Below are 15,158 nucleotides of genomic sequence, written 5' to 3'. Positions count from 1 at the left end.
TACAGTTTCAGAAATAATAAACCTTGTTGTTCAAAGCAATGGATACTGAAGTGAGATTACAAAGCTGTCCAGGAGCAGGCACAGTGAAACAAACCTCATAGTAAGTGAAATCTTTCACAATAGATATAGTTTAAATGTATCCAGTGATCATGCTGTCATGCACATGGTATTGGAGGAACATGCTTGTTCCTGTTTGAGATCCAGACTCGAACAAAAACTAGCAAGATGTTCAACTATAAGCAACAATGTAAAGTAGACTGTGTTGCTGCAAGAGGTATTATCTGAACTGTTCACCTAGCTGACATATTGATTTACTGATATATTTACCTTAGGCCTATACAGTACAATATATATAGTTCTCAGGTCTGAAGTACGGAAAAATAACGATGCATTTCTGAGTCACCCTTTAACACAAATTTGATCATTTTCTGCAGTGCAGCTTCCAGCGTGGGGATCCCAAAAACAGACACTAGGGGGCAGCTGCAGGACTCAGATCATAATGCTTTTGTAATGCGACAGGCAATACATATACAACAAAAAAACTAAATATTGATTAATATTCAGTGGTGTAGCGCTAATCCAGTCATTGGTCTGGTCAATGTGCTTATTGCACAGATTTCTGAGCTTACTCTGATATTACCTCTAGTAAAAGGTACTGTATTTAAAAGATACATGATTTTAAGAAATTATTCCAATTTGAAGAATATGACTGCAGGTGAACACAGCTCCCCCTAGTGTGTGTTCCAGGGATGTGTTTTATGCAGGTGGCAGCTCTACTGCATGAGAAGCAGGTGCTGTGCCTGTGTCAGGCAGTGATGCCAACCCTGCTGTGTCTCTGCCTCCCTCCGAGCCTGTGAGGAAACAGCAGGAGAGCTGAGGGCCACACGACCATGTGACAAGACCTTTTGGTTTTATTGGCTGAGCAGGAGCGCACTATGATAGAAGAGTGAATCCTCTGCAGCTATGAAACCAGCGAGTATCTGAGGAGCCACGACATCTTTGAAAAGCCGTCCGTTTTCAGCAATGCACTCTCCTGTTCGGATTGTGACAACCCTCACCTCCCATGCAAGAACAGTCCTATCCGTGTTTTACTCCTCTATTTGTCACAGGAGGTAAGAGTCCGGGCCCCCCTCTCCGGCTGCTCACTTCCCTCGGAACACTCGGATCTTGCCGGCCTCGGCCAGTGAGTTGATTATCTGGGCTTCGAAGTCTGCATCGTGGACCCCCGTTTTTCTGAATTCGCCAGCGTATCGATTCTGCTCCCAGTAATGGTGCCAGTTTCCCCAGCTGTCGGCACCAAACCCAAACACGTTCACCTGGAGAGCAGCGAGGACAGAGAGACAGGTTCAGAAAGGACAACCCAGTTTTAATACATCATCCTACTGATGTGGAACAGCAGTGGGCAGCAATGACAGTGCTTGGGCACTACTGGACCAGTCAGGGGTTTTGTTTTAAATCTCCTTCACAGTGCACATGAAACCCACCCCACAGACTATGCAGCTTTACAGAACCCTATTGTCTTTAAAGAAACAGCAATGCGTGCTGGTGCAGATGAAGCAGCCTCACCTCGTCACACACGTGCAGTGCGAAGAACAGGACCAGCATGCCAGTGGAGGGGTAGCGGCCGTGGTGCTTCGTCCAGCGCTCATGGATGTACTTGAAGAACGCCGGGTTATAGATCTGCACCTGGTTCAACAGAGCTGATTAAGAGACACCCTCACAACACAACACAACCCGATTCTATCCCATACACAGCAATGAGATCTTTAAAATCAGCTCAGGTTTATACAGTATAACACATGGCACCGCACAGGTACAGACACAGCTAGCTCTCCCTGGATTGGACTCTTTGTTTGTTAGGATTTAACCAAGGCACTGCCCTTCACCCTTTGATCCAGCGGGGTCCAACGCAGTGGGGTCTTCACACACCCCCTTGGCCTGCTCAGGTGGCAAGTGAAAACGTTTTTGGGCAGCTCTGGATGCCAGTCTATTAATGTGGGTCCATTAAGTGTTTGCTAGTTTACCTTGTCCTTGTCCACTCTCAGGAACTGCTTCACTGGTGCATAGGTGCTGGAAAAAGAGAGAGAGAGGAGCTAGGTTAGAGTTCACCACCGCGGAATAGTGTGTGCCACTGATCCCCCAAGAATCTCAAGGGTCTTTTATTGTACAAGAAGTGCACAAGATTCACATTTAACTTTGGAATGCTATTGCAATGTTAACATGTTTAATGTAATTCCAGTACAGCAACATTTCTAAAATAAGGGATATCATTATAGTCATATTATTAGATGCATTTACTCATCTTAATGTAGTAATAATGCTGCCATCCTTGTTCTATAAGCACACTGAAAAGGAAAACTTCCCTCCACTACTGATGCAATGCAAGGTTTTAAAAGCCAGCGCTGCTGCAGAGCGCTGTGCACTCACAAGCGGATCTGCCCGGTGGAGAGGGCGCTGGTGATCCATAGCAGGTCCAGTGTCTTGAAGGGCACCAGCACGAAGCTCACATTGGCAGGCAGGTTCTTGGCGCTCTCGGGGTACATGAAGTGGTGGCTGGTGCGGCTGCCAGCGTCTTCCTCGTAGCCCAGTGTGGGAGCCAGGTTCATTCTGCACACACACAAGCTCTTCATGAATGCGTGCCCAGGCATCGGCAGCCCTTCCAGGTGAACACTCTGTAACTTGTTGGCTTTGCTGCTTCACGGCAGTACCGTGCTGTGCTGGAATGCATGTCTAATTCACAGGCTGGTCTAACCAGGTGTAAAGACAAGATCATTAGCCACTTGGCCAGACCCACTGACAGGCAACAGATCACCTAGTCTCTCCTGTGCCAGGAATGATCGGCTGTCCCTCTAAATCTAGGGCTGGGCTTTATTTACAATACAGCAGCACTGATTTCCCCCTTAAGGGACTCATTATATCACGTCACAATGTATGAGATTCAGGCAGCTTTGTTTGCTGCTGAAATATTGCAAGCAGACTGGGCCTGAAATCTTCCCTCACGCTGCAGCTCAGCACTAATACAGACTGGGCACTTCCTTAGGAATACGCCTGTGGACTAGACACTATATTGTGGCTCCCCATGCTTAATCAGTGACCAGGTTAGAAAAGAAGGCTTGGAAGAGCCAAGCCTCCATGCTGTGCTAGACGGACCCTGAGAGGGGGCACTGAGAGGGGGCACTGAGAGGCAGCTCAGAGACACACACACACACACACACACACACACACACACACACCCACACACACTGACACCCCCCCCACACACACACACACACGCAAAGGCACACACACACGCGCACACACAGGACCAGCAGAGAACAGAGGACAGAGCCTGTCCACAGAAAGGGCTTTTCTGGGTGAGCAAAGGAAATTCTTTCTTTTAAATAAAAATGTGTTATTGAAAACTGTAACCCGGTTGCCATGGTGACTGCTAGCCTGGATGAATCATTTCCCCCTGAGAGGGCCAGCATGCTCTTCTGGCTGGGAAGGAAGACGATTAAAGGGACTGTCTGCTCTCAGACCCACACTCCACAAGCACAACCACACACATTGAATTCCACTGGATGAATTGCTGATGGGAATCAAATTCATATCCAAATTCATTTCAATCAGGTATTTTGTAAATGGTATACAAGCAGTTCATTTAGACATGTGTTTCACTACTGTTTAAATTCTGCTTTCCCTCCCATCTCGTCTCTCCTGCTCAGATAAGTGTGAAAGGCAGCTGAACAGCCGTAGTTATTGCTTTAGCTGTGATAAGACTCAGTGCTCACAGCAGCAGCTCTGTGCTTGGCTTGGTTATAAATCAGCCATGCAGACACAGGTAGCGATAAGGCAGATCAGTACAGGAAGACTGATCACAGAACTGTCAGATCAGCTATTAGTGTTGTCAATTAATACAGTCTATGTGGGCTGACACTGCCTTCAGACTTCCACCCAGCCAAACTCACCAACTGCACTCCCAAACTAATCAACTGCACTCCCAAACTCATCAACTGCACTCCCAAACAGTCTAATGCACTCCCAAACCGTCTAATGCACTCCCAAACACAATGCACTCCCAAACTCATCAACTGCACTCCCAAACAGTCTAATGCATTCTCAAACTCATCAACTGCACTCCCAAACTCATCAACTGCACTCCCAAACTAATCAACTGCACTCCCAAACAGTCTAATGCACTCCCAAACTAATCAACTGCACTCCCAAACTAATCAACTGCACTCCCAAACAAATCAACTGCACTCCCAAACAGTCTAAAGCACTCCCAAACTCAATGCACTCCCAAACTCAATGCACTCAACCCAGAATGAAGACACAGAGTGTGCGTACAAGGCCCTAGTGAATGAATCCTGCCCACGTGACTATCCTGAAAGATTCTGGAGCAATCTACAAATACATATGCACTTATATTTGTCGATATAACACAGACTTTTTTAGTGCCCTTTGTAGAACTGACTGTTGGAACAATGTGAGAATATCAGTAAATATAAGTAATATAAGGAAATGTAGAAAAACTCCTATCCTGCAGTGTACACATGTATTGAAAGACATCTGTTTGTTTAGGGTAGTGTATTTGCACAATGCCAAACATATCTTAATTTTAATTTTTTAATTATGACTCTTAATGAAGACGGATGCTAAGCTACAGTTGTTCTGTGTGTTTGGAGGAGATCCTTGCCAGTTCCTAAAGCTCTTTCTGGATGAACATCTTGTTTTTCCTCAGCCATGCTGTGAATCGGACACATTTTTTAGGTGTTGTGAATGAGCTGGTTTCGGCATGCTGTGCTATTTTTGTATTGATTGCTTTAAACGTGGGGTCTTCAGGTAAACAGAGGTTTTCTGTTCAAGTGCCATTTTATGTAGTTAATGTTCTCCTTTGGGAAAGAAAAGAGCCCTTTTATCTGAGAGAGACAGAGGCAGAAAGAGATTCCATTAAGACAGAGCAATCTTAACCCAAGGATCATCACATTGTGTCTGCCCTGTCAGAGTCCAGGACCTGCTCTGCCTGGCATGTAGTGAGAGAGCTCCTCAGGACCGCTGAGGAATTATTACTGCACATAATACCACTTGATTAACACGGAGAGCTGAATGGTGCCCTTGGTCCTCACCTCATGATGAACTGGTGGCCATCAATGAGCCGGCCGTAGCCCACTCCCCGCAGGTTCCCCGAGTTCCCCACCACTGCGCAGCGCTGGCAGCGGGCCGGGTCCCACGAGCCATAGGGGCTGCGGCCCGGGATCACCTCGAAGAGCTTGGACAGGACCTGCTGCATGTTGTGAGGCTTGAACTGCGGCTGAAGCATCTAGGGAGAGCGAGAGAAGGAGAGGGAATCGGGGCTGGGCTGCAAAGTGCTGTCAACTAGGGCTCCTGTCTCATGCACTATGGAGCTGTGTCTAATTCCTTATAAAGGTCTGCCATGGTAAAAACATAGCACAGTGTAATAAAGCATAATTGTGCATTGTACAGTGCTGCTGTTTGAGGAGTCTGGCTGTGTTATACAGTCCAATGTTTCCTGTTGAGAAGGCACTCATTAGGGCATGTAGGTTTATCCCAAGGTCTAAGTTCAGGAGCACAAGTGGAGAATGCTACTAAATGAGGTTAGGAATGTCCAGCATTGCTTCTCTTCTCTTCTGGAGTATTATGAACAGGGAGATGCAGACTATAACGTGGCTCAGGACCGCTCATGTGCATGTGATGGAAGGGGAATACTTACCACCCACCAATAGTAGACATCCGGTGGCAGCTGGATGTTGTCACGGGTCCAGACGGGCGAGATATCGGGGTCGTAGTTTTCATCGAACCAGTCCGACACGCCGGGGTCCCCCACACAGCTCTGGCAGGCACAGGTCCGCTGCACCGCACCCTCTGGCGAGTCCAGCCTCCGGATGCCTGCATAGCTGGGCACCAGTTTGACCCTGTGAGCCATCTCCCAGCCGGGAGGGTCCAGATAGGGCAGGCTTGCCCCTCGCAGCGACAATGAGAAGAGGAGCGAGGAGAAGAACAGCAGCGCAAGAGACGCCAGCAGCACCCACATCCGCAGAGAACACCGCATAGTGGGACAAAGTGAGGACACTCTGCCTTCCCCTGCTGGCCACGGATTGGCTACTCTCTCTTTCTCCACTGCTGCGTTTTCACCTGTTTCACTAATTGGCTTGGCTGTCCCGACTCCTTCTCTACTCTTCTGACTCAGTGATTGGCTAATATCTTCCCACCCCAATCCACTGATTGGCTATACCCAACCACCTGTATCACTGTAGTTGAAGAACTCTTCTTAGCTTCCACTGACTACAAAAACACAATCTGTGGACTTAAACAACCAATAGGCTAAACTTTCTTTAGTTTGATTGGGTGCCTGCTATCTTTCCTAATCACTTATTGGCTTCTCTCTGCACCTTCAAATCCCTCATTGTCTCAACTCCAGAGACTCAGCCCACACTGGTACGTTGTGAAAAGGAGCTTGAACAGTCCTGAGCACCTTCTCCTCTGCAGGCAGGAGTCCCGGCTAGACTTCCTGGTTGTCAGTTGAACAGTATCTGTACAGGGGTCTTATTAAAAAGTGGCTTCATTTCACAGAAAAGGTCAGCTACCTTCCCCACCCGTTTTCAAAGCCTGGCTTGTTATTTTGTTTGTCTCAGTTTCTCTGCTAATTCCTTCACTGGTCCTGGGGCCTCTTTTTCTCTGACACGGTGGCTAAATACAGACAGACGCTGCCCAGTACCTCTCACTCCCCTCACAGCACCTCGGTGTCTCTCCCTGCATCACTGTCCTCTCCTTTGGCTTTCTTTCAAAGAGAAGAATGTCTTTGTCCTCTTTCCTCAGCCTGCAGTAGGGCGGTCCCCCAGACAGCTGCCTTGCTTCTGATTATCTCCCGGCCCTCGTCCCCACACAATGCCGTAAAGGGTAGGGGGGTTGTTTGTTGCTTTTTGTTGTTCAGTTTGGCTGCTGTTGGAGGTCAGAACAGGCGTGTTTTGTGCTAATCCACGTTCCTCCCTGCTTCAAACATCACATCTTCCTCTTGGTCCTCTCTCTCTCTGTCTTTCACAGACGAGAGTGCTCAGAGAAAGACTGGTTGCCAAGGTGACTATTAATATGTAGCCGTATATATGAGGTATATCGAGATGAGAGAGAGAGAGACTGAGAGAGGGAAGGGCCTGCTGTCTCGTGTGTATTAATGCCTCTTAGCCTCTCCAGTTCAGCTCCTCCAATTCTCTATTTTGTCCCAAAGATCCTGCAGGGTGGCTGGTTTTCTTTCCTCTCCTCCCTCTTCCCGATTTCAGAGCTTATGGGACTGCAAGACAGAGATCAGAGAGAAATTCAGATTATAGCAAATTTATCCCAGAGGGAAAAAAAGCATAGACACCAGTGCAGTTTCCTCCACAATCAGTGCATTCCCTGTCAAGGGGTGATAAATGAATGTAAATTAATGATATCTGAGGATCTGGGGTGAGGGCTGAAACACATGCAAAGTATGCCTTGCTTGATAAGGATACTCTCAAAGGAAAAGCGTGTGGAAGGAAACGGGACTGAACATTTCAAATGTGACATTTGCCTAACCCAGCTGAAATGGGTTACGACAGTGATCTGTCACAGCACCCCCTCTCTGAGTCTGCTGTTTCCATGGCAACCACCCCAGAGAGCCTGAAAGAGACAATGGGGAAGGGAGAGGGAATAAGTGTGTGGGTGTGTGAAGGACTGAGGGAGTGTGAAGAGAGAGAACAGTTCAGGATGAGTAAGCATCACAATGAGATAGAGGGGACAGGGGGCTCTGGGATTCAAATCATTAATTCAGTTCACAATCAGAGCCAATGGCAGAGCAATGTCTTCCATTATATAGAGGCAGGCTGTGTGATTACCAGCACTCTGAGAGGCAGGGTGAGAGAAGCAGTCTGTCAGTTCAGTCTGATTTGGGCTGTAATTCCATTCCAGTGAAGTTTCTCTGTGCCCTGCCAAGCACAATCACTGTAATTATCTTCTAGCACAAAGCGAGCAAGGCCACAGGCAGCCTCAGCCTAACGAGGCGTGAAGTGCTGGGAATGCAGAGCCCAGGCTGAGAGGAGGGCTGGGAATGCAGAGCCCAGGCTGAGAGCTGGACTGGGGATGCAGAGCCCAGGCTGAGAGGAGGGCTGGGAATGCAGAGCCCAGGCTGAGAGGAGGGCTGGGGATGCAGAGCTCAGGCTGAGAGGAGGACTGGGGATGCAGAGCCCAGGCTGAGAGGAGGGCTGGGGATGCAGAGCCCAGGCTGAGAGGAGGGCTGGGGATGCAGAGCCCAGGCTGAGAGGAGGGCTGGGAATGCAGAGCCCAGGCTGAGAGGATGGCTGGGAATGCAGAGCCCAGGCTGAGAGCAGGGCTGGGGATGCAGAGCCCAGGCTGAGAGGAGGGCTGGGGATGCAGAGCCCAGGCTGAGAACAAGACTGGGAATGCACAGAGCCCAGGCTGAGAGGAGGGCTGGGGATGCAGAGCCCAGGCTGAGAGCAGTACTGGGGATGCAGAGCCCAGGCTGAGAGCAGGACTGGGAATGCACAGAGCCCAGGCTGAGAGGAGGGCTGGGGATGCAGAGCCCAGGCTGAGAGGAGGGCTGGGGATGCAGAGCCCAGGCTGAGAGGAGGGCTGGGGATGCAGAGCCCAGGCTGAGAGGAGGGCTGGGGATGCAGAGCCCAGGCTGAGAGGAGGGCTGGGGATGCAGAGCCCAGGCTGAGAGGAGGGCTGGGGATGCAGAGCCCAGGCTGAGAGGAGGGCTGGGGATGCAGAGCCCAGGCTGAGAGGAGGGCTGGGAATGCAGAGCCCAGGCTGAGAGGAGGGCTGGGAATGCAGAGCCCAGGCTGAGAGCAGGGCTGGGGATGCAGAGCCCAGGCTGAGAGGAGGGCTGGGGATGCAGAGCCCAGGCTGAGAGCAGGGCTGGGAATGCAGAGCCCAGGCTGGCAGAGCAGTCCCTGCACAGGTGCTGTGGATAGCTGCTTTGAGTGGAACTTTAATTCAAGTTATCATTTAACTGCAAATGGAATTACACAATTGTGTAAAAAGAGACAGAGGGCCCTGGCAGCTCACCAGTGAAAGGGGCGCTCAACCTTTTTAAAACAGTGCATGTTACTGACAGCACAAAACAAACACAGGACCAAGGACTGCAGTTAATATGATAAGTCCCTTTAAGGTAAGCCTCGTCTCTTGGTATTCCCACAGCCTTCCATGTTCCGCAGCCTCAGCATCTCTGAGAAAATGAAATTAATCAAACTGAGACTGTTGCAGAGCCAGGTTTCCCTGGACAGGCCTGGCCATTCTGAGCCAGAGAGAGACCTGCAAACAGGGGCTTCTGACCTCTAGAATATTCCATCCCCAGCGCCAATGCTGTAACACACACCTCACCAGGCTCTGCATGCACAGAGGGATATGCTTGCTGTATAAACAATGCTGGCTGCCCCTCATTAGTGTTTGATTACTCCAGCTACATCTCAGAGGTGTCTGAGAGGTGTCTGTGGGTCCCAATCCTGACCTTGCAGGTGTGAGAGGGGTCTGTGGGTCCCAATCCTGACCTCGCACTTGTGAGAGGGGTCTGTGGGTCCCAATCTTGACCTCGCAGGTGTGAGAGGGGTCTGTGGGTCCCAATCCTGACCTCTCAGGTGTGAGAGGGGTCTGTGGGTCCCAATCCTGACCTCGCACTTGTGAGAGGGGTCTGTGGGTCCCAATCCTGACCTTGCAGGTGTGAGAGGGGTCTGTGGGTCCCAATCTTGACCTCGCAGGTGTGAGAGGGGTCTGTGGGTCCCAATCCTGACCTCGCAGTTGTGAGAGGGGTCTGTGGGTCCCAATCCTGACCTCGCACTTGTGAGAGGGGTCTGTGGGTCCCAATCCTGACCTCGCAGGTGTGAGAGGGGTCTGTGGGTCCCAATCCTGACCTCGCACTTGTGAGAGGGGTCTGTGGGTCCCAATCCTGACCTTGCAGGTGTGAGAGGGGTCTGTGGGTCCCAATCCTGACCTCGCAGGTGTGAGAGGGGTCTGTGGGTCCCAATCCTGACCTCGCAGGTGTGAGAAGGGGCTGTGGGTCCCAATCCTGACCTCACAGGCTGTATTCAGCTTGTCAGGGGAATATGAGTGCACAGAGCACATTGGGTGTGCGTTCACATCACAAACCACCACATACAGGACATGCTGTGTCTGTTAGTCTGTGAGGTCAGGATTGAGAACAACATTTAAAAGCACACAATTTAATAGAAAAAGTCTCTAATCCGAGCCTCAGACAGGAATATATCTGATGATCTAATTGTTCACCTTATTGGATTTACTTGGGAATCCCTTTGAGCTGAGTCGCTGGTGATGACTACCCATTCTAACACCCTAAGGATATGCTTCAGTGTATAATCATGCTTATTCAGGTGTGATCCATGACCTGTGCAAATACACAACGCTCAGACTTTGAGGCTGAGTTCAACTTAAAGCTAAAATACCAAGAAAGAATGAATGAGCCCCTTGGCATCAATGTGCCTCGCTTAGGCTGTATGTGTTAATCATAGGGAGTGAAGTCCAGAAACCACACACAGGAACAGGGCAGTGCCAAAGAGATGCACAGTGCAGGACTGAAACAAAGACATGCAGATAGGATACTAACAGAGACAGAAACAGTGACTAGAGATTCATAGTGCAGGACTGAAACAAAGACTGGTACATTACAACACAACCTAGCATCAGCTTGTACCAATAACACACACACCAGGGGGTCAAAACACACAAGGCTTACAGGGCCTGAGGCGGGGGAATGCCTCACTGTTATTAAAACAGCAATGCAATTCGAAGACAAAATGAACCGAGATTGTGTCATTGTCATGGGAATATGAGAGCACAGAGCACAGAGCACAAAAAGCATTGGTACATACAAGCCCATTAGAGAAGGGATGACCAGGGCTCTTGGTATCGACATACAAGCCCATTAGAGAAGGGATGACCAGGGCTCTTGGTATCGACATACAAGCCCATTAGAGGAGGGATGACCAGGGCTCTTGGTATCGACATACAAGCCCATTAGAGGAGGGATGACCAGGGCTCTTGGTATCGACATACAAGCCCATTAGAGGAGGGATGACCAGGGCTTTTAAAATTTATTTGTTCAGGCATTGGCAGCATTATCAACACCCCCCTTTACTGTGCTGAAGAAAGTCTTCACTTCCTTCTTGCTGCCATCATCTATGTTGTGAATGTTTATCAGACTGCAAAAAATAAAAAACAGTCTTGCTGTGTATCTGGTCATCATAGAGCTCATCTCAAATGGAAAAAGTAGAACTCCTCAAATCCAGCTTCCTTTTACTCAATAGTGTTTTCTTGCAATTCCCTAGCTAATGGTGTCAATTGCTTGCTGTGAGTGTGCAGCGCATGTTGGCTTGATTGAGTAGCACTCAGACGGAGAGGTTGTGTTCTGCAGCATGCAGTTCAAATTCTAGCATTCGACTTCCTATCAGTCAATCTGTCCCTGAGCTCAGTGTATAAAAGAAAACTTCTTTCTGGAGTAAATGCAAAGACTTGTTTTGTGCTGAATAAAACCATTTCAACAGTATATATTTAACAGTAGTAACGTAGTTCTAGGAAGGACCAGTCAAGAGCTGTTTCTTGTTTTATACCATTAAAATGGTCTTACTGCTATAGGAATCTTTGCCTTTGTGCTTGCTTCTAAATATGGTCCATTGAGTTAGAGGGCAATATTTGCCCATGATAAAATAACTTAAAACAATAACGTAACTGCTGCTACTGCAACCAAGCCATTTCTTATTAGTTTTTAAATATTTATATTTTTTACTTTTAATACTGGGGCACGGTTTGCACTTGCTTCAGATCGGGTACATTATTGTCTGTGTTTATAACAAGGGCTGAGACTGCGCAGAATGGCGTGGAGAGAAATACAATCCGAACAGGAGTGTTTTAATTACCTTCCGATACGTGTCTCTAAAGTAATTTGACTGGATGCGAAAGGAATGCGACTCTATTGTCGTTTTTTATACACAAATAAGCTCACCTGACTTGAAAACGTCTTAAACAATGCAAGCAAATTCCTCCTTGGTTTGGTTGAATGAGTAGCACGAGATTCAATAAGAAAGCTGAACATGTATTTCAAAAAAGAACAACGACACGTTTTTAATGAAGAAAAAACATTCTTGCCTACTTTGATATAGTGAAAACGGGATTCTGCTATTTTTAAATGCCACTGCTTCAAATTATTAGTAGTGCTTAATAACAGTAACAACATTTTATAGAGAGCTGGTGTCGATCTTAAACCCATTCATGGCCCCGCAGCAACATGAACCTATTAACATCCTTCTCAAAACTTAAATAAATAACCGCTTGGTTCTCTCTTGCCTTTTTTAATGCATATAATTTAATTATATGCAAAATAAATAAATAAAATAAACTAACAACTCCCTAGCCTATATTTAATTCATCATTTTTTAAGTCTCCACAAACTGACCAGCATCTTCGGCAGCACGCAGCAAAAAAAACTACAGGGGCAAAAGAATATCCGCTGTGCCCTATGGGGTAAGAAAGAGCCTATGGTCTCAATCAAGTAACACGCCGACAGGAGAAAAACGAAATCTAAATGTACGTGCAAACACATTCTACAGTTTATCACGATAACAATTTACACCCCACCTCCCCACTCCTGACTTACTTTTGGCATTTCTACATGAATCATAGAAATTGACCTAGCAGAGGCAATTCTGAAGGAAAACTTTCAACCATATTATTATTATTATTATTATTATTATTATTATTATTATTATTATTATTATTATTATTAGTCGTAGTAGTATTAAGGCATAGAATAATACAGCAACATTGTTTTTTGGTATTTAGGGAAGCTTTGAAAAACCTGTAACAGCCTGTTACTGTTAGTAAGGCAACATACAGTAACTATCAACATTCTGTACTGTACACGGCAGCTCAGCATACAGTAATATCTCTCAATTCTGTATTGTACAGGGCAGCTCAGCATACAGTAACTATCTCTCCGCTCTGTACTGTACAGGGCAGCTCAGCAAACAGTAATATATCTCAATTCTGTACTGTACACGGCAGCTCAGCATACAGTAACTATCTCTCCGCTCTGTACTGTACAGGGCAGCTCAGCAAACAGTAATATCTCTCAATTCTGTACTCTACACGGCAGCTCAGCATACAGTAATATCTTTCAATTCTGTATTGTACAGGGCAGCTCAGCATACAGCAACTACCTCTCCACTCTGTACTGTACAGGGCAGCTCAGCATACAGTAATATCTCTCCGCTCTGTACTGTACAGCTGCAGCTCAGCATACAGTAATGCCTCTCCATTCTGTTCGGTGGTCCAGGGTAGTTCGACTTCAGCCATTTCCACGAGAACCCCGCCCCACAGACACAGCGCTACAGTACGGTGCTGATACAGTGTCTGCGCTGCATCGGGCTGCATCGGGCTGAACCGGGGTGCTGTACAGCTTCGTGCTTCTGCTTCAGCACCCTCACTTTACCAGCCTGTCTAGCAACGTCAGCCGCTCACTTGAGATTGGGGCACCCTGGGTGATTCTCGTCTTTCTCAGAACAGAAATGCCGCCCGTCTTCTATTTCCATCAACAGAATGCCATCACATTTATAGAGCACCGTTCAATCTTACCAAAGTGAGAAGCGGCAACAACTAAATAAGCTCACTGCCACGCCACCCCAAGCACATACTCTGCTATGGCAGTGATAGAGCTGCCCGTCCTGTAGTGGATGCGGCGTTCGCTCCGATGTAGTTCTGCTCGTACAACATACCGTATGAGACTCGATACCTCGGCTGATGAGCACTTACCCCAGAGCGGTGCTCGTTCTCTCTGCTACGAAGAACAGCAGAAACCCGGGCAGGATAGGGGGATTGTCAGCGATGGGAGAATCCCCTTCAAAACTGCATTCAGTGCAATCTGCCTGCTTGAGTAATAACAGCGTTCACTGCCAAATGATCCAAATATTTATGCATGTAACTACTATTATTATTATTATTATTATTATTATTATTATTATTATTATTATTATTACTGTATCATTAAAATGACACGAGAGCTGCATCCATCCATGTATTTTTAATACATGTAATTCTGATGCATTTTCTTCCGCTGTGATGTTTAGCTCTACCTGCTTCTTCAGGTTCTACGCGATCCCTGTCTTCTCTGCCTTTGCCCAGCCTCTTGTTTTTATTGCAGACCCCTAACAGGGACCCCCGTCAGACAGAGATTCCACAAACCAAGCTGCTTTTAGGTACTTGTAGTCAGGTACATCCCAGCTGGTAATAGACAGCAGTGAGGACGTGCAACATGCGTAACTACATTTCCCAGTAAACATTGCTGCTTTTCTTGCGTAAAGCGCAAGTGTTATGGGGATTGCAGTCTTGAATTTGCCGCACACGTCAGTCGCCGAGGATTTGGGAATGCTTAACTACAACTCCCGTCATGCAATAGGAAGTATAAGTCAGGATCAAAAGGGAAATCGTGGCTGTGAATTCCTGCAGTCCTCTGAGGCTGGCTGGAAGGTATAATGCATCTGCAGAGAAAATCAGGGAGGGGGTCGGAAAAATGATGTCGTGTCTGAATCACAGCGCCAGATTAAAAACAGAGCTTCTGAAAGAATGTACTGCTAAAACGCTACAGTGTGCTCATGTGCGATTTGAATGTACTGATGAAACGCTGCGGTGTGCTCATGTGCGATTTGAAGGCACTGCTAACGCTGCAGTGTGCTCATGTGCGATTTGAAAATGTTTTGTTCGGGTGTTAGGGTTTTAAGCTTAGTGTAGTGGAATGTAACGACAAAGCGATATATTCAGTATGCGTGGCTCGCTAGTGCTGATTTGCATCCTGCTGTGTTGCCGAAGTGGGTAAGTCTCAGGTTGCTGTTTGTGTCGGTATGCAGTACATCGAGTTCTCTCAACACTTCAGACACAGCAAGACCAACAGGTCCCAAATTAGCAATACTGATATGATACACTTACTACAAATAGCAAGTGGAAGTGTGGCGTGTTCTGCAGGTACGCAAATCGGGCCTGTTTTGTCGCAACGTAAATGAAAATTGCGGTATGTTTGCGCTGCGACTGGCCCGTCTTCGTACACATACCCCTCTCTGTGTGTGAAGTTTTCTATTTAAAATGATCCAAATGTGTAGTGAAGCCACAGCGTCCTGCTA

At 47.5% G+C, this 15,158-nt stretch overlaps 1 protein-coding gene across 3 annotated transcripts; it reads right to left on the bottom strand.

The window, feature by feature from the left end:
• Nucleotides 1-14,190, bottom strand: LOC117425331 (CMP-N-acetylneuraminate-beta-galactosamide-alpha-2,3-sialyltransferase 2-like). 3 transcript variants are annotated; one of them, XM_034042185.3, is made up of 8 exons: nucleotides 14,118-14,190; nucleotides 13,798-13,913; nucleotides 5,714-7,288; nucleotides 5,109-5,302; nucleotides 2,428-2,607; nucleotides 2,025-2,070; nucleotides 1,567-1,686; nucleotides 1-1,316 (listed from the first exon to the last, which is right to left on the bottom strand). In XM_034042185.3, the coding sequence occupies exons 3-8, from the start codon at nucleotides 6,050-6,052 to the stop codon at nucleotides 1,143-1,145; spliced, it is 1,053 nt and encodes a 350-aa protein (XP_033898076.1). In that variant the 5' UTR covers nucleotides 6,053-7,288; nucleotides 13,798-13,913; nucleotides 14,118-14,190; the 3' UTR covers nucleotides 1-1,142. The 3 variants fall into 3 exon arrangements, with proteins under 3 accessions (XP_033898076.1, XP_058849959.1, XP_033898075.1); XM_058993976.1 differs by lacking the exon at nucleotides 13,798-13,913 and having other exon boundaries at nucleotides 14,118-14,177; XM_034042184.3 differs by lacking the exon at nucleotides 14,118-14,190 and having other exon boundaries at nucleotides 13,798-14,108.
• Nucleotides 14,191-15,158: the final 968 nt, after the last annotated feature.

The sequence above is a fragment of the Acipenser ruthenus genome, chromosome 20 (genome assembly GCF_902713425.1).
Source record: "Acipenser ruthenus chromosome 20, fAciRut3.2 maternal haplotype, whole genome shotgun sequence".
In the NCBI taxonomy this organism is placed as follows: Eukaryota; Metazoa; Chordata; class Actinopteri; order Acipenseriformes; family Acipenseridae; genus Acipenser; species Acipenser ruthenus.
Note: the sequence above shows the minus strand (reverse complement) of the source record. Positions and strands in the feature narration are given on the sequence as shown.

Coding starts and splice junctions, on each gene's coding strand:
- LOC117425331 (XM_034042185.3), bottom strand. CDS start 6,052: ATGCGGTGTTCTCTGCGGATGTGGGTGCTGCTGGCGTCTCTTGCGCTG. Junction 2,071..2,427: donor TCCACCGGGCAGATCCGCTT/GTGAGTGCACAG, acceptor CTCTTTTTCCAG/CACCTATGCACCAGTGAAGC. Junction 1,317..1,566: donor CACTGCACGTGTGTGACGAG/GTGAGGCTGCTT, acceptor GCTGCTCTCCAG/GTGAACGTGTTTGGGTTTGG.